Genomic DNA, 25,258 nt, shown 5'->3' on the forward strand with positions numbered 1-25,258 from the left:
TGACATAGGCCACCCTCTTCCCCGTGATGGGCCTGTCCCCTCCTGGAGGCAGACTTCAGCAGGTGGGACAGCAACTGAAGCAGAGCCGGGCAGGAGCTGGTGTCTGCTGCAGGGCAAGTGTGGGCCCTTCTCCCAGGAGGCCCTGGGACCAGCAAAGACCGCACTTCCGAGCTGGCTGAGCCATGGGGGAGCTTACAGCCCACCTGCTCCACTGCCTGGAGGAGGGGACACCGGCTCACTCAGGGGCCGAGACCACCACTGCCATCGGCTTGAGGGGTCTCCCCTGTGTGCAGGGCCACCAGGTGAACCAAGTGCTGGCACAGGGGGCAACATTAGCCCATGACTCAAGGGTCACCCCCACAAAATCTCCCGAGACACAGCTGAATGGAGAGGCGAGCCAGGCTTAAAATAGCTAAATAAATCTTTAATATTTCTAATTGCAAATGTACAGAAATTGCACAGCCACACAGTCTTAGAACACCAACAACTTTCTCTGTACATTATTACATAGTTAAAAGTCACAGCTGGAGAGGCTCCGGCCGAGACTCCACGTTTGTAGTTTTGTCCTTTTCACATACTTACAAAAGGGGGGCAGGGAGGTGGGGAGCCGGGCGGCTTGGGGGGCGAGTGTAGAAAAGAGAGGGGCTGTTTCCCTGGACAGTCTGCCTTCCGCAGACAGACGGGTGGGAGGGAGGGGTGCATCCGGCAGATGCTCTGTGGGGGAGGGGAGAGCTCTGGCCTCGGTTCCCCACCCCCCTTATCGGGCAGTTGGAAAAAGTCTTCACTTATAGGAAGTTTGGCAGTTTCCTTCACCCTAAACATAAAAGTTCACCAAATAGTCAGGCGCCTCTGTGTTGGCAAAGGAGAGGAGAGGGTCTCCCGTAGGGTCTGGGCTGGGACCGTGGTCCTCCCCTCACCCCCGTCCTGCGGGCCCTCTGTCTGCAGGCCGTCCAGCACCACGACGCGGGTTCTGTGTGGCCCAGGCGAGAGCCCCCTTTGCTGGCCCAGCCAGGGCGCATGTGCCCATCACCCCCACCCAGACAGCACACTGCAAAGCAAACAAATTAATGCCACGGGCAGGGGGGAGACCCCAGCACCCAAATCCCAAACGTCTTCCTCCTGCCCAATACTGTTCTCTAAAATATAAAATACAAACCATCGGGGAGCAGCGGTCCCGGGCAGCCCTCGGCAGCACCAGGACTAGAGGACTATGTACAACCGTTAGGTGAAATAGTTACATTACAGTCAAACACCAAGAACATTTACAAAAATGGTCAGACTTGCAATTCAGATAAAAATCTGGAGTCTGTACACGTTTACAGTTTTTGCACTAGGTAAGTAAGGTTTTGGCCTGAGAGCTCACAGCCCAGCCAAGGCCGCCAGCACCGGCCACCGCGCTGGCCTCCTGCGCCCGCTGCGGCCCTGGGACCTCCCCCGTATTGCTAAGAGGCGCTCAGTCCGAGGTCCCTCTACGAGGCATCGGTGGGCGGAGAGTCAGGTGGGGGTTGGGGGGACTCACTGGGCTGTGGGGGGACAAAACGGAACCAGAGGACATCACCGGGGCCAGGCCCCGCCTGTGAAACCCCACAGCCTTCCCTCCTGAGGTCTGTGACCCTGGGGGGCTGCCCTCGCCCACCAGCGTGTCCCTGGCCTGACTGTACTGCAGGTTTCGTCTTAGCGCCCATTCCCTGAGCATGGTCCAGGCCCAGGACGGGGTTCAGTGTGGTCTGGGCCACCCCTCCCCCTCTCGCCCTCCTGGTGGGCTCTGTGGCAATCCCAGCCCTGGCACCGCGTCTCCAGCCCCTGGGGCAGGAAGGGCTCGGCGCTCTTTCCAAGGGTCTCCCCGCTTCCTGAGGCTGAGGGCTGGCCCTGGCTCAGCCGTCTCTGCTGCGGGGCAAAGGCCCAACTTTTGTACCCAGGGCTGGGCTGGGCACAGGGAGGGGCCCAGAGAGACCCACGCTCCTGCCCACCTATGTCCCGCACGTGGGGGCGCAGGCTGACAAGCTACAGAACAGCCTGGAGCCGAGGAAAACCGGCCCAGCGTGGGCGTGCCCGTCCCTGTCTGCGGCGCCTGGTCCTTGGCTGGGGCCCCGGGAAGGGTGAGGAGGCGGCGGCCGCACACGGGCCGGGTGCAGGCCGCTGCTGTCTTGGAGAGGGAGCAAGTCTAACATCCTCCAGGGCCGCTATTTCCCATGCAGTGCGCACGCTCAATTAAAAGGCCCCTGTGTTCCAGCGAGCGAGCGAGCGAGCGAGCGGGCTTTTGTTTCTAATGCATACTGCGAAAGGAAAAGAAACCACAGTTATCCGCCTGCCCAGGGCGTGGGCATTAGAATTCTTCACCCTAGAGCTCAGCCTTTCTCTCAGGGTGGGCACCAGCGGCCACTCCCTGCAGGGCCAGAGGAGGGCAAGCAGTGCTGCTGGGCCAACGCTGCCCAGGTCTTTGGCTTTGGGAGCCCCAGACACTGGCCCGGGCGGAGGCTCTGATGCGGGGCAGAGGCCCACGGGTGCGAGGGTCCAGAGGACAGACGGAGCCTCCCTGGGTCTTTTTGGCAGAATGGGGGAGGGAGGAAGGAGGCGGCTGGAATGTGGGGACAGGTCTGGGTGATCCTCGGTTCCTCACAGCAGGGTCCCCGACAGGCTGCATGCAGTGGCAGGTGCTCAGAGCCGGGCAGGGGACACGGACCTCAGGCAGCTCCATCCTCCCCCCCCCCACTTGTCAGCTCCTGAAACTGCAGGGCAGGGCCCACAGGGAGGGGCCTGGCTGCCAGGGAGCCTGGGCCCCATCTCTTTAACCCCCCCGCCCCTCTGGGCAGCTCCCTCCTTGGGGAGCGCAAGGGGTACATGCACTTGGCCAGGTCAAGAAGGAAAGGTGACACACACCAAATTCAATAACCAACAGAGACAGATTCTGGCCGCCCCCGCTCCCGCCAGGCTGTCCCACTCCCCGCGTGCAGTCTCTTCGCCTGAACCCAACACGCTTCTTGGGCAGAAGAGAGAGGGGCTCCCGCTGCGTCAGTCTCTCTCGGCTCCCTCTGTGGCCGCCTCCGGGACCGTGGACGGAGGGCACGGGAGACGAGCCTCGGCCTCTTACCCCCGCGCTGGGGCTGCAACTGTGGGGCGCTCCTCCCCAGGCCGAGGCCCGCCCTGGGCCACCACAGTCCCCCTCTCCTCGGGCAGGTTAGCAATTGCTGCTGTTTCTGAACTCGCCGTTCTCGGTAATCTGCAATTTGGTGGGGTTGGTGGGGGAGATGCCGTTACGGGCCTGCATGCTGTACCTCTCTTTCAGCTGTGTCAGGGCGCTCATGAGGCGGGCGTTGGCAGCGTCCAGGGAGGCGATGCGCTTCTCCTGTGGACAAAGAGGGCGTGAGATGGGGTCGCGGAGGGGAAGCATCTCCTTGGGGCTGTGCGCGCTGCAGGAATGCTGGGGGGGGGGGGGGGGGGGGGCGGGGAATGTGGCCTGGAGGAGAGGCCCGTGGAGCAGTGGGCGAGTGGGGCAGGGTGGCCTCGCCATCATGGGCCACGACCTCCTGGAGTCTGCCGTTCTAACGCCTACCACATCGCCTGCCTCTCATCCTCAACAGAGCAGCTCTAGTGTCATCCATCAGCCACCCGAGGCCCGGAGGGCAGGTGCCCTGTGCCTATGCGTGACATGCAGAGCTCACAGCTCCTGGTCCTGTGTGCAGTTTACAGTCTGCAAGGACTGGCCCTATTTCTGGGCGCTTGAGAGGAAAAGGGAACAGGCCTGGGGGAAGGAGGCCAAAAGCCTCTAACACGTCTCTCCTCTCAATGCAGTTGGAAAGCCACAGCTCTGAACGGAGCCCCTCCCACTCCCTGTGCCACCTCCAGACTTCCCCAGTCGCCTCCCAATAGATCCACTCTTCGGTTAGCACCCCTGGTGAAAGGCAATACCTACCATGTTGCCCCAGTCAGGGAGGAGTTGCCCTACCCCTTTCACAACCTGTCCTAGTGAGCTGTGGTCCACTGAGACCCTCAAGTCTGACTTCCCAGGGCAAGGACCTGCTCTCCTATTCCTCTGCAGCTTTTGCAGTGGGGTATGACTAAGGGTATGGAGAAGACAAAGTCACCCCCCTTATCCTAGATCCTTTACCACCTGTGGCCGACCAAAGGGCCAGAGCCCCCCACCTGGGCATCGATGATCTTCTGTTTGGAGTCTACAGCTGCCTGCATCTCTGCGTGGTCCTTCTTCAGCTCCTCCTCCACTGACATCAACCTGTGGCCAGAGGTAAGGACAGTCGGCACGTGAGGGAGCAGATGAGGAGGTGGGTGTGGGCCTGTGGCCGAGGAGACATGTGCCAGGGACAGAGGGCCTCCGGCTGGCCCTGGCCACAACGTGGGCTGGACCTACTCCTTCCTAGACTTTCCCCCAATTCCACTTCCAATTCCCCAGAAGCCCCTGGGGCTGCCCCTTTCCTGATGTTCTTCCAGGGGGTGGGCATGGGTGCTCGGTCCTCCCCTCCTCCAGAGCCGGGCAGGTGTTATAAGGTCGTGGGAACGTGGTCTGGGTGGGAGACAGAGACCCTGGAGGACTCCAGAGCTCTCCCCTCCCTCTGCACTCATGGGGCTGTGCCGGGCACACGTGGCAGCGAGATGAATGAACCTTCCCCTCAAGGCGCTCATAAAGCAGCAGGGACACGGACAGACAGTAGCCACGCCCCGCACGGGCAGCTCAGGGCCATGGGACAGAGCGGGAAGGGGGTGCACACACGGAACTGGACATCTGAAGGACAAGGTCTGCGGGTGGGAAACAAGCAGAGAAGACGGGAGGAATGCCATCTGCAGAGGCTCAGAGCTAAGGCAGGTGTGGGTCTGTCACCAGCTGCTCCTTTCCTGAGACCCTTCCCGGCTTCGTCCTGCTGGTCTCTCCCACAACTGTCAATCACTCCCCATCACTCCTACCTCCCAACTCCCTTCCTTTGGCTTCTGAAGCCCACACCCTCTGGGTCTCCCTGCCAGCTCCCAGGCCACTGCTGGCAGATGCCATGTCCTGGCTGCCCCTAGGATGTCAGGGCTCTGCTTCCTCTCCTTTCTTCTCGCTCTACAAACACTCCTCAGATGAGCTCATACACCCCCACGGCTTCCTCCCCAGCCCAGCAGCAGCTCCCGTCCCCTAGGTGAGCACTCAGCTCGCGCACAGTAGGTGCACAGGGAGGTCAACAGAGCTGGGCAGGCACCACACAGGGCTGTCATGAGAAGTCAATGGGTCGGGAGCACTAGTCAGGAGAAAGGAGTGTGGGGCCAGGTGGGGGGTTCCTGTCACAGGAAGGCAGTCATGGAACAAAGCCTACCAGAGGGGGTGGCGGGAGGCGGAAGAAAGGCAGTAGATGGCATCATTAGAAGGGAAATTAGACTGGGGGGAGACTTCTGTTTCCAGCTATGGTGCAATAACAGGGACTAGATTTATTCTCCTGCCATAAAAAATAACTAAAAAACTATAAAACCAGATAAAATACATATAAAACAAAGTTTTCCAGATACTAAAAAACTGGCAGCACAGTCCAGTGATCCCTACAAGAAAGGAACATGCAGCGTGAGCCCCGTCCAGCGCCTGGAGTGTCCAGGCCAAACAAAAGGAGGGAGTGACCTCAGGGTGGAGGAAACCCAGGGAGGGCAGGAGATGCGGCGCTGGGATTCACAGGACAGTGCGGACAGGAGGAAGATGCAGAGAGAGGGCCCCCTGTCTCCTGAGGGGTCCCCTTAGGTCTTTGGCTGAGGACTGGTCTGCATGCCTGTGAGAAAAGCCAGGCGGGGACAAGAACCACTGGAAAGTTCACAAAACCCCTCCAGGAATCGTGCACGTTCCTTCCGAGCACAGTGGAAAGATGTTGTTAACTCAGGAGGCCTCCAGTGGGATCCCCAGAAAGAAACTGCCAGATTGGGCCTCGATTGAAGGCTGTCCAGGACCCGCCCAACAAGTGTAAATGTGAGCCTCAACAGAACCAAAAGTGATTCCAGATAACCTCATTGTGTCCCAGAACAAAGCCCAAAATATTTAAAGGAACACGAAACATCCAGCATGTACGTAAAATTCACAATGTCTGGCATCCAACCAAAAATGCAGAGAAGTAGAAAAACATAACCCATAACCAGGAAGGAAGAAAACTAATCAGTAAAAACAGACTCAGAAATGTCAGATGATAGAATCGGTAGGCAAGGACATTAAAACAACTATTATAAATATATTGCACATGTTCAAGAAAATATAGAAAAGCATGAGCGTAAAGAGAAGTATATGGGATTAAAACCAAAGTCTAGAGGCAAAAGTATAATGGCTGATAAAAAAAAAATACTGAATAGAATTACTTAGCAGATTAGACACCGAAGAAGAAATGATTAGAGAACTTGAAGACAGAGCAATAGAAATGATCTAAGATAAAAGACAGAAGAATGGAAACAACATAGAATCAGTGGGATGTGAGGCAATATAAAGCAGCCCAACATATGTGCAATGGGAGTCCCAGAAAGCAAACTGAGGAGGCATGACTATGTATCCACAGATCCAAGAGCTCAACAAACCCAAGAAACATGAAGAAAACCACACTAATCAGTGATAAGTAAGTAAATCTTAAAAACAGCCAGCGGAAAAAGGTATGCTAAATACAGAGGAACAAAGATATAATGACAGAGTGCCCATTATTACAGCCAGTATTAGCCTGGTATATATATCCTGAAGGTTAAAGCAGGCCTACTGCCTGTGTTTGTAAACAGCCACACCACACAAACAGTTCTGCTGTAACAGCAGAGGTGAATAGTTGCAACTGACACCAAATGGCCTGCAAAGCTGAAGACATTTATCACCTGCCCCTTAACAGAAAATTTCTAACTCCTGTCCTAAAGCAACCACAAAGAGATTAGCTAATAAACCAATAGGAGATAAAATGGAATCATAAAAAATACAAAAGAGGGCCAGAAAAAGGGAATAAAACAGTCCGAATAGAAAACAAGTAGCAAGATAATAGGTTTAAACATAATTATATTGACAATTACATTAAATGTAAATGGTCTAAACACTTCAATTAAAAGGCAGAAACTATCAAATAAAAAGCAAGAACCAACAGTACGATGTCTGTAAGAGTAATTCACTTTATATAGAAACACAAAGATGGGTTAAAAGTATAAGGATTGAAAGGGATATACCAGGCTAATCCTATAATTACAATTAAATTCTGCCAGCCTTATTAATATCAAAGATGATTTCAGAGCAAGGAATATTATGAGAGCTAAGGAGGATGACTTTATAATACAGAGGTCAGTTCATCAAAGTACATAACAATCCTAAATATGTATACATCTAAGAATAGTGTTTCAGTGTACGTAAAGCAAAAACCAACAGAAATAAAAGGAGAAATAGACAAATCCATAATTATGATTAGAAAATTCAACATCCTTTTCCCAGTAATTGACAAAACAAGCGGAAAAGCTAGTAAGGATACAGAAGACTTGAACAACACGATCAACCTAACTGACATTTACATTAGGGAGGAAATATGCCAGGATTGGTTAGTAGAGATAAATGTGTTAAATAAGCCACTGAATTCAGGAAAGCATGCCCCTCTGAGCAAACAGACACAAAGAGGAGGTGGTTAGGTGGAAAGTGCCTCCATTTTTGTGACCACACATGTGAAGAGAGCAAAGAGCAGAGCTGGCAGTCAAGTGGACAGTGGGTTTCTAGTGACCCTGGTTACAGGCCCTCTGCTCACGCTAACCATTTTCCAATGAACAAACCCAGAGGTAAATGAAACAATAATTGGGAGCAGAAAAACAGGTCGTCTAAATAGGAGGAATTTGGGGAGGGTTTTTGTAGTGAATAAATTTAGCATGAAGCCCGGTGTGCTGGGGAACATCCTGGCTACTGCACTCCTGTGAAATCTGTGCAGATGACAGGCTCTTGTACCTGGTATTACTGTCATAAGAAAGTCAACTCCAGGACTGGGACTCTGCGGGTTGGCCTGGATGCTACACTTTGCACTCCCTACTACACAGACACAAAGGTGCTCCCATCCTACTCAAGAGTAGGGAGCGGGGGGGGAGAGAGAGAGAGAGAGAGAAAGAGGGAGGGTATCAACACAGAATCTGATATAAACCATCAATAAAGATGAGTCAGAATTAACACCCATCCCCCCCTCCCCCGAAATCTTCCTGTATGACCCATAGGCACCTTAAAACCCAACACATCCAACACTGGTGTCATCACCATCCCCCTCTCTCCCCACCTGAACTGCTGCTCTTTCAAAGTTCCCCATCTCAGTAACTAGCACAACGACACACCCAGATGCTCCTGGTAGAAAAGTCTGGGGATTATTCTGTCTCCTTCCTCCTTCTCACCTCCCACCTTCAGCCACAGAAAGTAACTGACATTCATTCCTATTTTTCCTGCCCTGAACTGGGTCCTCATTGTCTGTCTTGGCACCTCCAATCTGGCTTCTGCACTCCCGAGTGCTCACCAAGGAAGTGGGACTCCACACAGGGCCCACAGGTCCTCCCAGAGCTGGCCTCGGCTGACCTCACTTCCGCCAGGCCTGGCTTGCATTCTACCGTCAGCACACACTGTACCCTGTGGGGCTCCCACACTCCAGGCTACCTTCTACTTCCAGGCCTGTGCCACAGTCCCCACCGCCTGGGACACTTCCTGCCTTCCTGTCTCCACACTCCACTCACCCTGCAGCTGGTCAGCCCCTGCCCGGAGCCTCCTGGAGGGCTGTGTGGGGCCAGGCCTGGACCCAGAGCAGGAACAGGACTCCTCACCTGCTGATGATGCCCTTCATCTGGATGTCCTTGTCCTCCTGCTGCCGCCGCAGCCGCTCCTCACCCTCCTCCAGCCGCGCCTGGTACTCCAGCACCAGCTTCTGCGTCGTCTCCTCCTGGCACTTGAACAGGGTCTCATACTCCTCCAGCTTTTTGGTGGAGATTCGTAACTTGTCCTGCAGCACTGCCAGGTCCTGCCAGGAGGGCAGCGCGCCACAGCACAGCACCCAGGACAGAGAGCACAGCCGCGTGAGCCCAAGCAGGCGCCCAGGGTGGGAGGGAACCCAGGTCGGACTACCCCGGGGCCTGTCCCCACCCCAGCTCACTTCCCACTGTGAGGAGATGCCCCCACCCGGGGCTCTCTCCACTCCAAACTCCCACCCCCCTCGTCTGACCTTACAGCTGTGAAGGGGATGAAGACTCAGAAGTAAATTTAGTTAAGATTTTTAGCTTTTTATAGTAAACAACGGTTAAGGAGATTTGACAGTTCCCTGTGAGATGGGGGCTCTGTAGGAGGGGAAACTGAGGCTCTGAAGGCAAGTGACCGAGTCACATGAGTAGTGTGACCAGTGGGGTAAGATCCAGCCTCCCAGCCTCTATCTGACCCTAAAGCCAGGTGTGGTGGGAGAAAGTGAGGGGGTGGGGGAAAGGGGAAGGGGATGTTAAGGGTAAGGTGGCCTGGCTTTCTGGATCTGACTCGGTGCAGCACGCTCAGCCTTTGGGGGAGTCAAGGATGGGAAGGCAGCAAGAGAAGCAGCAAGCTAGGAGGCTGTGCAGGCTGGACAGAGGGCAAGACAGGCTGATGCCGGAGTCGGGGGCTGGGGCCAAGGTGCCGTGAGAACACAGGCTGGGGGAGGCAGGAAGAGCCTCTGCTTGAGTCTGGCAAGAGGAGCCCAACTCTCTCAACAGCCAAGGACTGTCCCGAGGTCAGAGGGCAGCAAAGCCAGAGATCCACCTCCAATGTAATCCCTGAAGCAAAGCTTGACCCCAGGGGAGCCTGGCTCCACCCCAGATCTTCTGGCACCCCTGCTCAGCGGGCCAGAGGAGTGAGGGGAGGGTCTGCCAGAGGCAGGACCAGGTCCCCAGGGAGCTCAAGGAACAAAGGCCTGGATTTGCCTGTGAAGGTTAGTAGCAAAGTGGGTGAGAGAAGCAGCAGCTCATTCAGCCAAGGGACAACGAGGAAGGAGGCACTCCAGCCTGGCCTGGGGAGCGTTCCGGCCATCCTTGCAATTCACACATGGAAGTCTGAGCCTCAGAAAGGCACGGAGCCTGGCCCCAGGTCCACGCAGGGAGCCTGGGGAGAGGCTGGCCCTCCTTGCTCCCCAGCCAAGCAGTGGCTCTCGGAGCACGGTGCCCCATGTCCCCCTCACGTAATTATGGAGAAAGCAGGTGGATGCGGTGGGCCAGGGGGAGGGGGCGGCATGCAGCATGGACATGGACCTCGCCCTAGGCCAGAGAGGGAGCTGCCGCCTGACTCCACGGCCCTGCCTGAGGCTGCCACGGGCTTTCCTGGGGCTGAGAGTGAGAGGGGGAGTGACTGCTGCCTGGGGGCCTCGCACGGGTAGACCTGGGCTCTGGCCTCAAACCAGCCATGGATCCAGGGCAGCCATCACACCACTGGGAGAATGGAAGGCGCCCCACTGCCCACCAAGGGCCAGATGTGTGTGGTGGGCAGAACGTGGGTATTTTAGAACCACTTTTTCCCCCGGAGGAGAAGAGGACTGGGAAAGAGCCAGGCCTTGGGCAGGCACGGCCCAGAGTGGAGGGGGCCTGGCTGGGGCACCCTCCCAGCTGTCTCGGGGACGCATGCCTCCCCCGTCACATGCACGAGGCTCCCTCAGGGTCTCCATGCACCTCTCTGGCACCCTCAACCCCCAAGTCCCAGCTGAGTCTCATGCGCAGCCCGTGTGGGAAACCTCAGGTCTAACCTAAACCCTCCTGCTGCTCTTCCAGATCCCACTGGCTGCTGTCCTCACAGGAAACCAGGGATTGAGAGGGGCCTGGCCATTTGCAGGAGCAAGCAGTGCCCCCTCACTCGGGTCTCGAGGGGGGAGAATCCTGCCAGCTGCCAAGGGATGCAGCCCCTCCCTGTCCCGAACTGACAGGGTCCAGCGTTACCTTTTCTGCTTGGCTGAGCTCCTCCTTACTCCTTAGCCTATCCCTGTGGGGGGGATCTGGGCCCAGTCCCTCGTCTTCTAACAACTGTGCGTTCATGGTCAAGAGCCAAGCAGCTGTGCGGTCCAGGGCATTGGGGCTCACAGGTGAAGGGCCCTACAATGAAACACAGCTGTGAGGGCTGGCGGGCGGCAGGGGGAGGGTAGGAGGCGGGAGTAGCACCCGGTGAGCCACGAGAACAGGTGGCTCAGAGGCACGGGAGAAGGGAAGGGACCTTCAGCTGACCGGGCACCTACTGAGGCAACAGTGCCTGACCGAGGAGGCTCCAGCTCCCAGCCGGCAGCCTGGGGCAGGGTCAAGCAACCAGGTGAGAGTGGGGAGCTGGCCCGGGAAGACCAGGTGCTCTACCCAAAGCAGGACAGTTCCATGTACTGCGTGCAGCCCCTGGGTGACAGGAAGCATGCGTGGCAGCTGAGCTCTGGAGGCCAGCTCCCAGCACGTCACAGGTCAAGTCCGAATCTGGGCAGGGCGTCAACAGGCTTAGAACTGAAGATGGTCTGACCCCTCGCTCTCTCCCTGACCCCAGCTGTCTCGGGGGAAAGGGGCAGAGGGACCTGGAGGCTGCAGTGTCCCTGGTTCACAGGACTGAGGCAGAGGCCAGCAGGGCCGGGGGAGAGGAGAGGTGTATGTGGTGGGCTGGGGCTGAATGTGGCATCATCAGCATGGGATGGCAGCTGGGTGAGGGGAGATGAAATGACCGGGAGGAGCAGCATGGCCTGGGGAGGACCACCCTCATGCCTGCCCTCCTCCTGCACACTGACCTGCTTGTGCACCGCTCGAGGCTTCAGCTCGGGGCTGTCGCCCTTGGAGGAGGAGGACTGCTGCCGCAGCCGGGCTCCGGGGCCAGCCCAGTCGGGTGAGGCCGACGCCAGGGTCCCGCTCGAGGGCCGAGGGTACTGCAGGGTGCTCAGCAGGGTGGGCGGTGTCCGGCCACGGGGCGCAGGAGGTGGCGGTGGGGGCGGGGGCGGCGGCTGGTCGATCCGACGCTGGGGGCCGGCACTGCTCTGCCGTGGCACCGTGGGCTGCCCGCCCTTTTCAGTCAGTGACATCTGCCGCCGTGCCAGCTCCCCCGGCCGCCGCCCGAGCTCCTCAGCGGCGCTGCTGAAACTTCCCAGCTTGGCGGCGGCTGCCAGCTCCTCACTGTTGCTGTGGGAACTCAGGGAGCTGTGGCCCTCGGAGCCGGAGTCGCCGAGGCCGCGGGGCGACAGCGGCAGGCCAGCCGCCATCTGGTACACAGGGTTCTGGAAAGAGAGCGGTGCCAACAGCTGGGGCCGGCCTGGTGCTCCCTCGGAGGTGCCCGGTGTGGTCGGCGTCTGGCCTGCCCGCCGCACCGTCGCCAGCCCTGCCAGGCTCACGGGGGCTGCCCGGGCTGGCCACCCAGCCACCAGCTGAGCTGCAGGCATCTGCCCGTCGGTGGTGAGAGCGTCGGGGCCCGCTGGGGAGCCTGCCTCCCCATCCAGCGTGCGGGCGTCTTGGAGGTCCACCATGGACAGGCTCTTGCCACCGTTGGCCATCTGAAGATCAGGCTCGTTGGCTTCCGAGTAACTCGAGCTGCGGGCAGGTGATGGCTGGACCCCGGAGGACCTTGTGACAAAAAACAAGTCCTTGTTTTCGGGGGTTGGAGACGGTAACCGGGTGAAATCTATCAGACTGCAGGGAGACAAGCACACACAGGGAAAGAAGGGGGAAGAGAAGAACTGTGAGTGCGGCCAAGGCGGGTCCGAACCGAGAGCCCCCGCCAAGCTGCCGGGCCTGGTGGCCAGAGCCAAGGCTGAGGGAGGAGGGGGCGGGGGCAGGGTGGGGAGGTGCTGGGGCAGCAAGAATCGGAGAGTCCTGGGGCCCAGATGCAAAACCCACAGCCTGGGCAGCCGACCCCAGCGGAAGCCACCGTGGACTGGCTGGCCGAGGTGGCAGCTCCTGTGTAGAATCTGTGCCAGGGGCCCGCGCTGCTAGTGGCAGGCCAGCTGCATCTGGGGATGATGGGTAGCGAGGCCAGGGCGTTCCGGAAATTTCCCTTAGCTGAACCCCAACCCACAACGCAGTGGCTCTCTGCTCCCCAGGGTCCTGCACAGAGGAAGCCGACGTCAAAGCCCCTAGGGCTCTCTCTGCCTCTTCCTCTTGTTCCTGATCAGCCTGAGAACCGAGGTGGGGGCCTGCTGAAGCCTCCCCTGCCCAGCCTCCTGCTGCCACACCCCTGACTGGCTGACAGGCAGGCGGGGGCTGGCGTTCCTGCTAAAAACACGGAATCAGAGGAGGATCCTCCAGGCATGACTCACGCGCGGAGGGACTGCCCCTGCAGTGCCAGGCTGTGGCCTCCCCGAATGGGGGCCCATGGAAGACGGCACAATGGAGTGGGGCCAGCCAGGCTTGGGAGGGAAGGCCGTGGGGTGAAAAGGGCTCTGAGGGGGCTGGGGGCAGCAAGGACTTTAGGGTTTGACATGAGCTTGGAAGGGGAGTGAGAGTTGGCTTAGCCTGGAACGGAGAGAGGAAGCGCCAGCTGGCGGGCTTCAGCAGGGCAGGCTGTGACCACTTGACAGCCCTGTGGGCTGAGAAGACGTGGCCGAGGCGGCAGTGGAGCTGGGAGAAACCCACACCAGCAGCCGCCTGCTCAGGTCTCCTCAAAGCCATGCATCCGGCCATCTCTCAGCCAAGCTGTGTGCCCACCTGAACGAAGACTTGCCCTCACTAGGCAGGTTGTATGAATGAACCTCAAGACTCAGAGGGACCTGAGAGGTGGCATCTGGCCTCCAGTCCTGTGCCCCACACCCTCCTCCACTTAAAAGCCCGCCACCGCCACCACCTTCAGGGGAGACCTGCTCCCAACTCTGCTGGCCCAGCCACATCCTCACCAGCTGGCCCAAGCGGCCCCTGGTAGGGAGGGGAGTGTATGACGGAGGCATAGAGGGGTCAATAAACGCCTCTGCTTTAAAGGAATAGCCTCATTTTGATGTCAATATTAGAGAACGTGTCCCTCTGCCTCCACCAAGTGTGTATTTTGCCCCAGGGCTGAGGGCTTAGCGTGAGGGTCAGGCCTGAGCTCCCAGTCTCAAAGCCGCGTAGTTACCCAAACTCCTGCTGAACACACAACCCTGCGCACCACTTTTGGAGATTCCGACTGGGCCTAGCAAATACCAGGAGAGCTGGTATGTTTAACACACCTAAACGACCTGGAGGTATTTGGGACCAATAAATTGTTCTTCGACAGAACATTGTTGCCTTTGTGTTAGTCCCTCTACCCAGAATGCTTTTTCCATCAATGAAAATGCTCTAAACTACTAAAATGCTAAAAAGCTCAAAACTACAGCACCACTTCATCCAGGCAGCCTTCCCGGATTTTTCCTAAATGGAGGCTCACTACTGAGGGCCTGCACAACACATTTCCAGGCCTCCTCCTGCCCAGCTGAGACTGCATGCAGGTGGGTTGCACTTTGCACGTGCACCCCACAACGCCCAGCACACCTGGGGCTCTTACCCAGAGAGGTCATTCTCGATCACCATCTTCTGCAGCCCGGCCGAGATGCTGCTGCTGCCAGAGCCAGGCGTGGAGGCCAGGTCATTTGTCCCTGGGAGCTGCCCACTGCCCGGGGTGCTCAGTGCCGTGTGGACGTCCCTCAGGATTCGAGGCAGGGGCCCCAGTTTGGATACGATGCTCTGTGAAGACACACGAAGAGGCAGATGTGACCTGCTGGGGCCACCTGGAGAGGCTAAGTGAGCTAGCTGCAGCCACGGTGGTTTAAAAGAGGCATCAGGCAGAAACGCAGGCCTCTCTCCTACCAGTCAGATCCAGCGGGTCGGAGGTTGGGGGGGTGGGGGGGGATGGAAGTGGGGGGGGAGCCAAGGACTGTGCCAATTACGTATTTACCAGCTTCCCAAATATTTCTGAGATGAAGGTGTGAGGCCCACAAGGAGAAGTGCTGAACCAGTCCTAGCCTTTGACCCAAGTTCATCCTACCTTTGCCTCCGGGGAGGAAAACCCACGAGGAATTCAGAACTTTTCACACCCACACCCCCCCATCTGAGAGGCTTCTGGGACAGCTCCTCCCACATCACCTCCTCCAGAGGGTGGGCAGGGCCTGACCCATCGATACCCGAGGCCCAGGGGACATGGTCCAGGCAGAGGCAGGCAATGGTGGGATTAACAAGTGGAGGGCCAGGCAGAGGCAGCACCTCACTGCCATGGTTAAGGCTGACGGTGCTAAGGATGCCGGCTGTGGGCCGAGCGGAGGGAAGGGGACCTGCCTTCACCTGCTTAGCCGCTGGCTTCCAGGTAGGACTTTGTGCAGAAAGAAAATGTGAAAACTCGTGTCGTCATCAACAGAGCAGAGCCTCGGGAGGCAGAGCGCTCCGTTTCAGTCCTGCTGCAGCACCGCCAGCTGTGACGGCGGCTGACCATGTGCAGATACGGGGCCGGCACAGGGGCTCAGGAAGTGGAGGCACTGGGGTGACTGGCCTTGGTTCCCATTCCCCTCCGTGTCTCTCGCAGCCAAAGGGCAGTGGGCAAGGCTGAGCAGAAACGACTGCATCAGCATCTGTTGGTGGTGAAAAGCTGGACTAACCCGAGTGTCCGGCAACAGGGGGCAGTGAGCCACGGAGCAGACGTCCACACACAGTGTGAGACACACACACTGCAGTGCACACCTACGTTCTCCCTTTAGCACACTCTAACCAGGAAAAGAGCTCTGTGCTTGCGTGTGCACCTAGCACACGTGGATACATCCAGAGGCTGCAGCCCTGAGCGCCCTGCGTGGTCCCCTGCGGGAAACAGGACAGGAGCGGGAGCCTCCCAGCCCTGGTGCAGCAGGGACTGCTTTTGTAAGGGGGTCTCTCGGAGCCCCAGAAAGCAACAAATATCCTGGAGGTCGACGGTGGCAGGTATAGCCCTTGCTGCCAACAACCTGTCCACTGTGGGCAGAGCTGCTGGGGGCGGGGCGGGGCGGGGAGCCCCGGGTGGCAGAGAGCACATGCCGGTGGCTGCAGCCATCTCAGGGGTTTCTGGGCAACAAACATTTCAACTGACTTGACGGCCAAGGGCAATTGTGGGAAGGTTTGTAACTTCCTGCCTGGTGCTTGAAGGTATAGCGGAGCATACTTGGTCTTTTTCTTATGGTGCCCTTAAAACCCAGAGCAAGGACATTTTCACAGAAAGAGCTCAATCTGATCACATTTCTCACGGGTAGGAAACACACCTTCATACGTGGAATCCGCCCACTCAGCGTGGAGTGTGCAGAGACACAGCCAAAGCCCCAGTACCAGGACGGGCGCCCGGCCCGCAGGTGCTGGCGAGCGAGCATGGCACCCCCACCAGGGAAGCGGGCCCCAGTGATCCCAGCGTGTGCCTCAGGGGCTGAGTGGGAGGTGTGAGCCCAGCACCTGGGCAGGCTACTGATCTGCACCCACAGGAGAGCCCTCTGCCCGCACCCTGCCCGTGGGACAGGACAGGCACCTGCTCCAGCTGGCTGACGGCCTCCCAGAGCAGCGCGTGCAGGCTGGACAGCTCGCGGCCCAGGTCGATGTAGCCCTCGAAGCCGGCAGTGTTGGAGATGGTCTCCGGGTTGGAGATCTCCAGCAGGAAGCGCTGCATGTTGGTCCACTCGTGCTCCAGGAACTGGTTCATGAACGACATGTACTCCTCTTTGCTGCCAAACCTGGAGGGAGCGCAGGCGGGGTGAGCGACCCAGGTCCGCGGACGACCTGAAAGCCATGCTCACCCAGAAACCCTCCTTCTCGGAGATACCCACCCTCAGCTCCCATCCCTCCTCACCCACTGTGGCCACTAATCCACCAGCCAGCCGATCTGCTATATGACTCAGGTCCCTCGTTCCTCAGGGACCCTGAGGACCCCTTCTCACAGGACCTGGAATGTTCTGTGGCCCTCGTTCCCCTTTCACTGCCGGTCACAATCTCCTTGCTCTCTCCCTCCAGGTTTCCAAGGCCTGGTGGGCAGATGATTCCCAATCAATGCTCGGCCAGGCCTCTCTGCTGAGCCTGCAGACGTGTGTCCATAGCATCTCCCCTCGCACCCAGCCTGGCCAAGTCTGAAGTCATCACCGTCACCCCAAGCCCATGCCCTCCTCCCAGACTCCATGTCCCAAGTGGAAACCCAGGTCCACCAGAGAGCCGAGCCAGAGCCTGTCCCGTCATCTCCGCCCTCCCACCCGGCAAGGCCGCTGACTTTGTCTTCTCATCGCCCATTGACCTTGCAGCCCCTGCCTCCTGCATCACCTCTCCAAACCCCAATTCCCTTTTGCCAGAAACAGAGCTGTGCTCTGCTGAGGTCTCTCAGGTGCCAGTCCCACTCCCTCCAACCCCCTCCCCACTGCTGTCAAGCTGACCGTTTTAGGACCCAGAACAGACAAGGGCCACCCCTCCGCCCCCCATGCTTAAAGCCCCGCCTGGCCGTCAGGTCCCTGCATCCTCCTGGGTCTCATCTCCCACTTCTCCCTGCCTGTCACTTGGAGATTCAGAAATGCCAGCTGCCTTGTCCCTACAGCACACGGCCCTCCCAGGAGCTGCCCTGCCTCTGCTCCCATCGTTCAGCTGGGGGGCACGTGTCTGGGGAAGTCTCTCCGTCTCCTCTCCCAGCAAGCTGAAGGCCCTCCTGAGAGACCGTATGCACCTCTGTCGCCCTCCCCTGTCGAAGGGCTGGGACCAGGCGTGACTCCGAGCCCAGCACAGAGGGGCCCGGAACTGGCGACTGGATGATCAGCCCTCCCGTTTCTGCCCCCGCGCTCTAAGGCAGTGATGGCGAAACCATGACACGCGTGTCAGAGGTGACACGCGAACTCATTTTTTTGGTTGATTTTTCTTTGTTAAATGGCATTTAAATATATAAAATAAATATCAAAAATATAAATCTTTGTTTTACTATGGTTGCAAATATCAAAAAATGTCTATATGTGACACGGCACCAGAGTTAAGTTAGGGTTTTTCAAAATGCTGACACGCCGAGCTCAAAAGGTTCGCCATCACTGTCCTAAGGTATAGTCCAAACACGGACGTGCTCGACGAGCAAGGACATCCCTGACAGCATCACACAAGGACAGTGTGAAACAGCCCGCGGACCGGCTTAGGGGCCGGGCTAGGAAATATGGGCCCTCCTCCCTGACGGCATATTATGACTGTTAAGCACATGGAAGAATCCTTATGATTAAATGTTCATTTGAAAATGCTGCAGGAAAAAACATCTTGGCTTCTCACCTCTGAAAATTAAGGAAACATACCAAAATGGCATGTACCTTTGGTAGGGAGGGAGGACGGGGTGTGGGGGGGACTTCATTCTGAAAAGGGGGAGAGGGAGGACTGAGCATGACAGGGACAAAAGCAGGGCCCATTGCGCAGCCCAGCTCAGGGAAGACACACCCATGGCCTGCCCCCGTGGGCTCCTGCCCGTCGGGGACACAACACTCACTTGGCGAAGTTGGCCAGGTTCTGGGTAACCTTGGCGATGAGGGTGAGGGTGCGGGCAGTGCGGTCATCGGGGTACTCCTGCAGCAGGTTGAAGAGCGAGGGTGACATGATGGCCGGGCAGAGGAAGCGCAGAAACAGGGAGGCGCTGATGAGCCGCTCGCTGATGTCCGGCCGGCCGCGGCTGCTGCACTCTTGCCGCCATGAGGCAAACACCTCTTTCAGCTCCCGTGGGAAGACACTGAGCAGGAATAGACAAGAGTGGGCCTGGTGGTCAGGCAGGGCGCCAGGACAGGTGGGTGCAGAGCAGGGACCTGGTTCTGGGTCCGATGGAACCCTGAGCTCCAACCCTGATCGCTATGAGCTGGCCCTACTGCCCATCACCATTCTATCACCCATCCATCGTCCATCCCCCTATCCATCACCCACCGGACAGGGCTGCTGGGGGAGCTGAGGCAGCACAGGGCGGGCAGAGCGAGTGCTCAGGAAGGGCAAGGGGTGCAGGGCCAGGCACTGAGTGATGACATCTACCCATGGCACCCAGAACTGAGAGGTGCCTCTGGGTCTCTGACAAACACCAGAAAGAGGAAATGGAAAATCATTGTCCACGATATGTTTCCCTGAGTGCCACACCCACTGCTCTGGGAATAGCAGGGCAGAGTGAAAACAGCCTGGCCCAGGGCAGGAAGTGTGTTCCCTCAGAGTTCAAGGCTCCCAGGTCACCGCCCCCCCCCCCTCAGTGCCATGGGTCACGTGACCTAGCCTGAAGGGCCAGGCTGGTCCCAGGTGAGCCCAGGAGCAAAGGAGGGTGCAGGGGGCACTGGCCCCGCTGGTTCTCACCATCCCCTCGCCTAGCAGGCCTCTCTGCTGAGCAATCACAGGGCCCTTTGGTGTGCCCAGCCCTGAGCTGGGGCTCCACCAGCCTGGTGCTCCCAGCATGTGCAGGAAGCAGATTTACATCAGATTTACTCTGATGGGATCAGGGCTAGGACAGAGGATGCCCAAGAGGGGTGAGCTGACCTAGGCAGGCCACAGAGGGAGCCATTCATAAGCCTTAAAGGAGAAAGGGCAGAAATGTGACTAAAGAGAGGAGTCAAGTATCGCTGGGGATGGGGAGGGGGACGCAGGTCCTGAGCTGGTGCCGTGACGGGAGAAAGTCTGAGCAGCCCGTGCAGTGTGAAAATAACCCGTGCTCGGCACTGGCAGCACGTCCCCGCCCTGGACAGTTACGCCTGCCTCACCATTAGCAAGGCTGTATGTACCCTGCAGTCAGCTGGCACCACACGACCTGGGAGCAAGCAGGTGCCCTGCAGGCCATGGCTCACGCACCAATCCCGGCCCCGACTGTGGTCCTCCCTGAACAGCCCGTCCGCACGCCCTGCTCCTTCTCTCGGGGCTGCAGAACTACGTTCTCCTTAGATCCCCATCCTTTCTTCTCCGTCCCTACAGTCCAGGCACCACACGAGCCCTAGCTAGGCCCAATCACCAGCCTGTGACATGAGCACCAACAGACGAGGGGTCTCAGGTTAAGTCATCCACCCACCCCAGGGGGGTGCCCGAGCCGGGCCTTGCCAGTCTTGCTCCCTGTGCAGCCTCAGCACCTACAACAGCACCAGGCACAGGGGGCGCTCGCTGATGAACACCCTCCACGCGGCACACACCGTGTCCTGCGTGGTCTGGAACACTCCCTCACATCGGAGAACCCAAAAAGGGCCAAGACTTGCGGAGTCAGGCAGAGGGGTTCCCATCCCAGAGCCACCTCTCTGAAGCTGTGTGAGGCCAAAGGCGTGTCCACCTGCCCTCTCCTGGGTGAGCCTCAGCTCTCTTGTTTGTAAGTCAGGCACAGGCAGCAGCCTCTCCCTGAGCCGTACTCATGAGGACGGCACACCATGCCTCGCACCGCACCTGGCACGCTGCAGGCACTGACACAGCACGGGTCACGCGATGGGTGGGGAGGCCTGGGCAGCTGAGCCCAGGGAGGGAGTGCGGGGCAGCACTGACCAGTAGGAGTTGATGATCTTGCAGAAGGCCAGTTCACAGCACATCTTCAGGTTGCCCTGGTGCTCGGGGAGGTCAGAGGCCGAGCACTTGCTCGGGTCCACCTCGCAGTTCTCATCCGACTCATACAGCGCTTTGATGAACTCGCCTGTGACCGGGAGGGCAGAGAGGGGCAGTGAGGACCTGGTGGGCATGTCCCGCCGTCTGCCCATGCCGGCCCGAACCCTCCCTACCTAGCGCGTCCTGCAGATACTTCTGGCCCACCAACTTGAGGTACTCCTCGATGGCCTTGGTGGCCAGCGTGTTCTCCCGGAAGATGAGGTGCTCGTTGTCCCCGCAGCGGTCCACCTCTGACATCATCAGGTCAGTCAGGAAGTCCTGGGGAGGCAGGCAGTGAGGAGGGGGGACCTGGACCAGCCGATAGGGAGGACCCTCGGGCTCCACACTCGCTGCCCAGGCAGCGGCCAGAAGCCCCTGCTTCCCAAGGCTGCTCCACTGTCCACCTCAGGGGCTGCCAGAGGGCAGGGCCGCCTGGTGACATCACAGCTGGGTCTCGGGACCGGGGAAGGCAGGCCTGGGCAAGAGCATGCCACATGGACACGAGCTTCCTGCCCCATGGCCAGGCCAGCTGGACTCAAATCCCTGCTTGGCCCTGAGCAGGCCTGGGTGACCAGGGAACCCCCACCCCCATCACCATCAACGCCAGAGAAGACAGAGGGGCACCCTCTCCACCATCTACCCATGACTCTGACGAGTCTCCCACACCAGACATGGCTCGCTCTGCGTGGTGCGGCAGAGGAGGAGAGAGGCAGAGGCTGCCCGGCTGCCTCGGGGGCAGTGAGCCAGTGCTCAGTCGGGGAGAGAAGGGAATCTAGCTTCGTTGGGAAGGTGGTGGCACCACTGCCCACCTGGCAAACCCAGGGCAGCAGTTCCTCACTGCTGAGGGCAGCTGTTAAGTAGATGAGCCTGCTGGGCCCCCAGGAAGGGTCATGGGCAGAGCCCTCGAGGCAGCCTGGCCCACATCTCCCTGCCTGCAGGGAGGCTTGCCGGGGTCCTGCCCCACAGAGAGGCTGAAGAGTAAACCTGCTGCCATGGCCCAGATGGGAGCTCCCTCCCTCCAGAGACCCTCCTCCCACCCACAGCCAGCCTCGTGACTTGGGGGAGGGAAGAGGACAGGCAGGGAGTCAGAGGCCCAGGGGAGAGTGAAAGGCAGGGCAGGGGCCACCAGCAAAGAGGCTACAAGGTGGCCAGCGTGGGCCAGGGTTTCTGGTGTGAACAACTTTGGCAACCTCTCTGACATCACACATGGCCCCTCAAATACAGAACTGACCTTGTGGCCCAGGAGGCCCTGCTGGCCAAAGGAGGGATGATGGGGGGTGGGGGGAGTTTTAAGTAGCTCCCGCTGCCTCTGGGGACCACATAACCTGAGGAACCCTTCCTGACCCTTAGCTGACCTCTGGGATCTCCTCGGAACATGGAGGCGGGACCCCAACTCCTCCGCCTGGGCCTTCCTGGGCTCATGGAGGGGTACCCAGCCCAGGCTGGGTGAGGAAGAGCTCTGTAGAGCGAGGACCCAAGGAGGGAGCCGGCACAGAACAGGAAAGTGACCTGTCCAAGGCCACAGCTCCCAGGCCAGACCTGGCCCAGGTCTCCTGCTTCCCAGAGCCCGTTCCTCCTGCTGCACTGAGGGGAGAAGGGGTGGCAGGGAGAAGCCCTTGGAGTCCACGACAGACTGAAAAGTCACTGCTCACTTCCTCACTACAAGCGGCCATCCCGTCCCTCAGCTCCACATCTGCCGCAGCGGTGGGGGCAGAAGAACGAAACCCCTCACTCCCCGACACCACGCTTGGGTTCAGGGGGACCACCTGGTCAGTGCCCCCGACAGGGCTGAAATCCATGCCTTGGACATAGGAAACAGCAGGTAACCCCGTGTGTCACCGGGCCTTCCCCAGGGCCCGGACACGGGCACACGCACCTTCACCTTGCCCGTGCTCTGGAGGATGTGCACCAGGGCCGACGCCATCTCCTCCTTGGTCTTGGCGCTCAGGATGGGCTCGAGGGCTGCGCAGAGCCCCAGGTAGTGGTTGGTGATGTGCTCGGCAAACTCCTTGTACATCTCCATGGGCAGGATGCTGATGGTCTGGTAGCGCGCCTTGATGCGGATCATGGGTCCGGGGCCCTTGCCGCCCTTGGGGTTGGGCGTCATCACTGGGTACCACTTTTCCACGAACTGCCGCCCGGCCACCGAGGCGGCGGGCAGGCTCACCAGGCCCAGGTAGCTGTTGCGCTCCTTCTTCTTCTTCTTGTCGGTCTCCCGGTACAGGTGGACGGTGACGGTGCGCAGGGGCGGCAGGTTGTGGAACTCGAAGTGCTCGCCCCAGAAGACGTTGTCCGTCTTGAGCTTGCCCGTGGTGCGGGCGTAGAGCACATCGTCCAGGCACAGCTCGCACAGGTACTTCTTCTTGGCCGGCAGGTCCTTGGCCTCAATCACCCACAGCTTCAGGATGTGCTCCACACGCCGGCTGTTGTCCTGCATGTGCACAAGGTGAGCCGTGGTCACTGAGGGGCCGGCCACCTGCCCACCGCCCGGCCAGAGCTGGGGGAGCTCTCAGATCCAGGAGAGCCCTGGAAGGTGTGGGGACGGGCCAGGCTCCGACAGGATGGGGCGGGACAACTCTGGAGTCTGGTGGCCACGAGGCTGGATCTCTGCTCTGCCTCAAACGAGCTCACTGACCTTGGGCAGGTGACTTAATCGAAGACTCAGTTCCCTTTTCCATAAAATAGGAACAAATGGTGAGAGATCAAGTAAGAGGTTAGCACAGTGCTTGGCACCGCAGGCCACTGTGCTCCGTATCAGGCCTTCTAGTTTGCTGGTCAGTAAGTCACTTGAGAGGGGGCCACTGCTAAGGCCCCTCCGCAGTGATGCCATGGTGACCAGGCTCAGCCCAGGCCCGGTCAGCCGGGGGGCAGACACAGAAGCAGGCGATTAGAGTTGGGGCCCGTGAACCTGACGGGGGAAGCCCAGGGCAGTGGGAACACAGAGCAGGGCGCCAGGCTGGGCCAGCGGTGCTCACTGGAGGATGGGACAGAGGTCTGAGCTGGAATCGGATGGGTGGCCAGGAATCGGCCAGGGGAGGAGAGACAAGAGGTCCAGGCAGAAGGCCACCAGCACCCAACCCCCTAACAGCCCATTCTCAGTTCTCTGGCCCAGCCTCCATGGTGTAGCTTCGAGGACAGAGGCCCACAGCACCTGAGTCGGCCTGGCCACCGCGAACCCCTGTTCCAGGGCCCAACCCTACTGCCCACTCAGGCCCCACCCCCACAGGCTGCCCCCGCCCCCACCCAACCCACCCCAGAGATCCCACTGTGCTCCCTGGTGTCAGAGTCTGCGCGCTGCTCCGGGTCTAACCGCAATCCCCGGGCTTTGGTGAGAGGGGACGCAGCCTACCTTGTTGGGGTGCACTGCTCGCCGCAGGTTCTCCATCCACTTATCCCGCTCGGCTGCTGACCGGCAGGAGAAGCACTTGCTTCCTGACGATGTTGTCACCTGTGGGGCCAAATAGGACAGTGTCACAGGGGGGAACACAGCGAGGGACAGGGCAGGACAGAAGACCTCTGGGGCCTGGGGCTTGAGCCACCAGGTCTGCAGCATTGCCTTGGGAGGGGGCAGACTGAGGCTCAGAATGGCCTATTTCCCATTGGCAGGTGGTGCCGTGAGATCACTGTCCCAAGTGGGTGACAGGGTGGCCCAGCCCTGACCATCTGGCTCCTGGCCCTGGCTCCTCTCCCCGTTCCTCGGCATCCTTTGTCCACCGGAAAGTATCTTTCTGACTCTAACCTCACTCTCTGAGGATGGGAAGAGAGAAGGCACAGGGTACCTCCCTCTCTAAGTGGAGCCACGGGCACCAAGGACACACCCTGGGTAGGCACAAGGATCGCCTCCATCCTCAGCTGACACTTGCTGACGGTTATCTTTTGCCGAGTGACAGTAACAACGATGGTCACAGAAACTTAACATTTTTAGGGGCCAGACTGGAGAGATGAAAACTGGGCTGTCCAGGTGTGCTGGGCCTGGGGTCCTCCTGCCTGGAACCCGTACCCTCCCCCGCCATCGGACTCTCGCTCCTCCTCCAATCCCCACCGGTGAGGAAGCCCAGCCCAAGCAGCTCCTCCTCTTCCACTGCCCCCAGCATCACCCTATGGGTCGACAGAAGGGAACCAGACTCCTTATCCAGCCACTCAAGGGCCGGCACAAGCCGTAGCACCCACTGTGGACCAGTGCCCCGGCACCGTCAGCCTGTCCCAGGCAAAGAAGCCGGAGCCCAGCTGGACCAGGAGTCTTGATGCAGAAACAATGGGCACAAGGGGTGGCGCAGATGCCAGGCACATTCCGCTCTTTCCCTGGGGCTGGGTTGCCAGGAGGTTGCCACGAGTTCCCGAATGGCTGACTTTCATTACCAGGCTCACCCCTCCATCAGAGAGCTCCCTAATTATGTAAGCTCCTTGTGGGTGGGAGTGGAGGGTGAGGTGGGCAGGGAATCTGATTGATGAGAGAAGCAGTCAGGAACTCCCGGGAACACCTACGACATTCATCACCCCGGTTCTGGCGTGGCCTCAGGCTTGTGGTGTGACCTCTAACATCCTGCCTCTCTGGCCTCAGATTCCCCATCTACTGTGAGGGACTGGACAGGTGATCCCCAGGTACAGCCCTGCCAGGTAGGGTTGCTGCCCTCTGCTTGCTCTTAAACCTTGCGTCACTGAATGCTGGGGCACAAAAGATTCTGATGTCTTTATAGAGGGGGAGACTGGCCCAGAAAAGGGGGTGCGCTCTACCATTTAGGGGGTTTCTAAGGAGGGTGAGCAGGCTTCAGGCACAGGCCCTGGAGCTTAAGCAATTCTACATGGACTTTTACTCCCT

General features: G+C 59.0%; 1 protein-coding gene across 9 annotated transcripts in view; it reads right to left on the reverse strand.

Annotated features, from left to right (window-relative positions):
- Positions 1-403: 403 nt before the first annotated feature.
- Positions 404-25,258, reverse strand: part of DAB2IP (DAB2 interacting protein) — a 180,374-nt gene continuing 155,519 nt past the window's right edge. For 6 of the 9 annotated variants that reach the window (XM_059657761.1, XM_059657759.1, XM_059657758.1 and 3 more), the window contains 12 exons: positions 23,789-23,887; positions 22,316-22,870; positions 20,574-20,718; positions 20,344-20,488; positions 18,347-18,583; positions 16,382-16,583; positions 14,411-14,589; positions 11,700-12,588; positions 10,882-11,034; positions 8,764-8,957; positions 4,144-4,231; positions 404-3,346 (listed from right to left, as the gene is read on the reverse strand). In XM_059657761.1, coding sequence (XP_059513744.1) covers positions 3,179-3,346; positions 4,144-4,231; positions 8,764-8,957; positions 10,882-11,034; positions 11,700-12,588; positions 14,411-14,589; positions 16,382-16,583; positions 18,347-18,583; positions 20,344-20,488; positions 20,574-20,718; positions 22,316-22,870; positions 23,789-23,887 — 3,054 coding nt within the window. In that variant the 3' untranslated portion in view covers positions 404-3,178. The remainder of the gene's footprint in view (positions 3,347-4,143; positions 4,232-8,763; positions 8,958-10,881; positions 11,035-11,699; positions 12,589-14,410; positions 14,590-16,381; positions 16,584-18,346; positions 18,584-20,343; positions 20,489-20,573; positions 20,719-22,315; positions 22,871-23,788; positions 23,888-25,258) is intronic. The other 3 variants (XM_059657762.1, XM_059657760.1, XM_059657764.1) reach the window with 3 other exon arrangements.

The sequence above is a fragment of the Myotis daubentonii genome, chromosome 11 (assembly GCF_963259705.1).
Source record: "Myotis daubentonii chromosome 11, mMyoDau2.1, whole genome shotgun sequence".
Lineage (NCBI taxonomy): Eukaryota > Metazoa > Chordata > Mammalia > Chiroptera > Vespertilionidae > Myotis > Myotis daubentonii.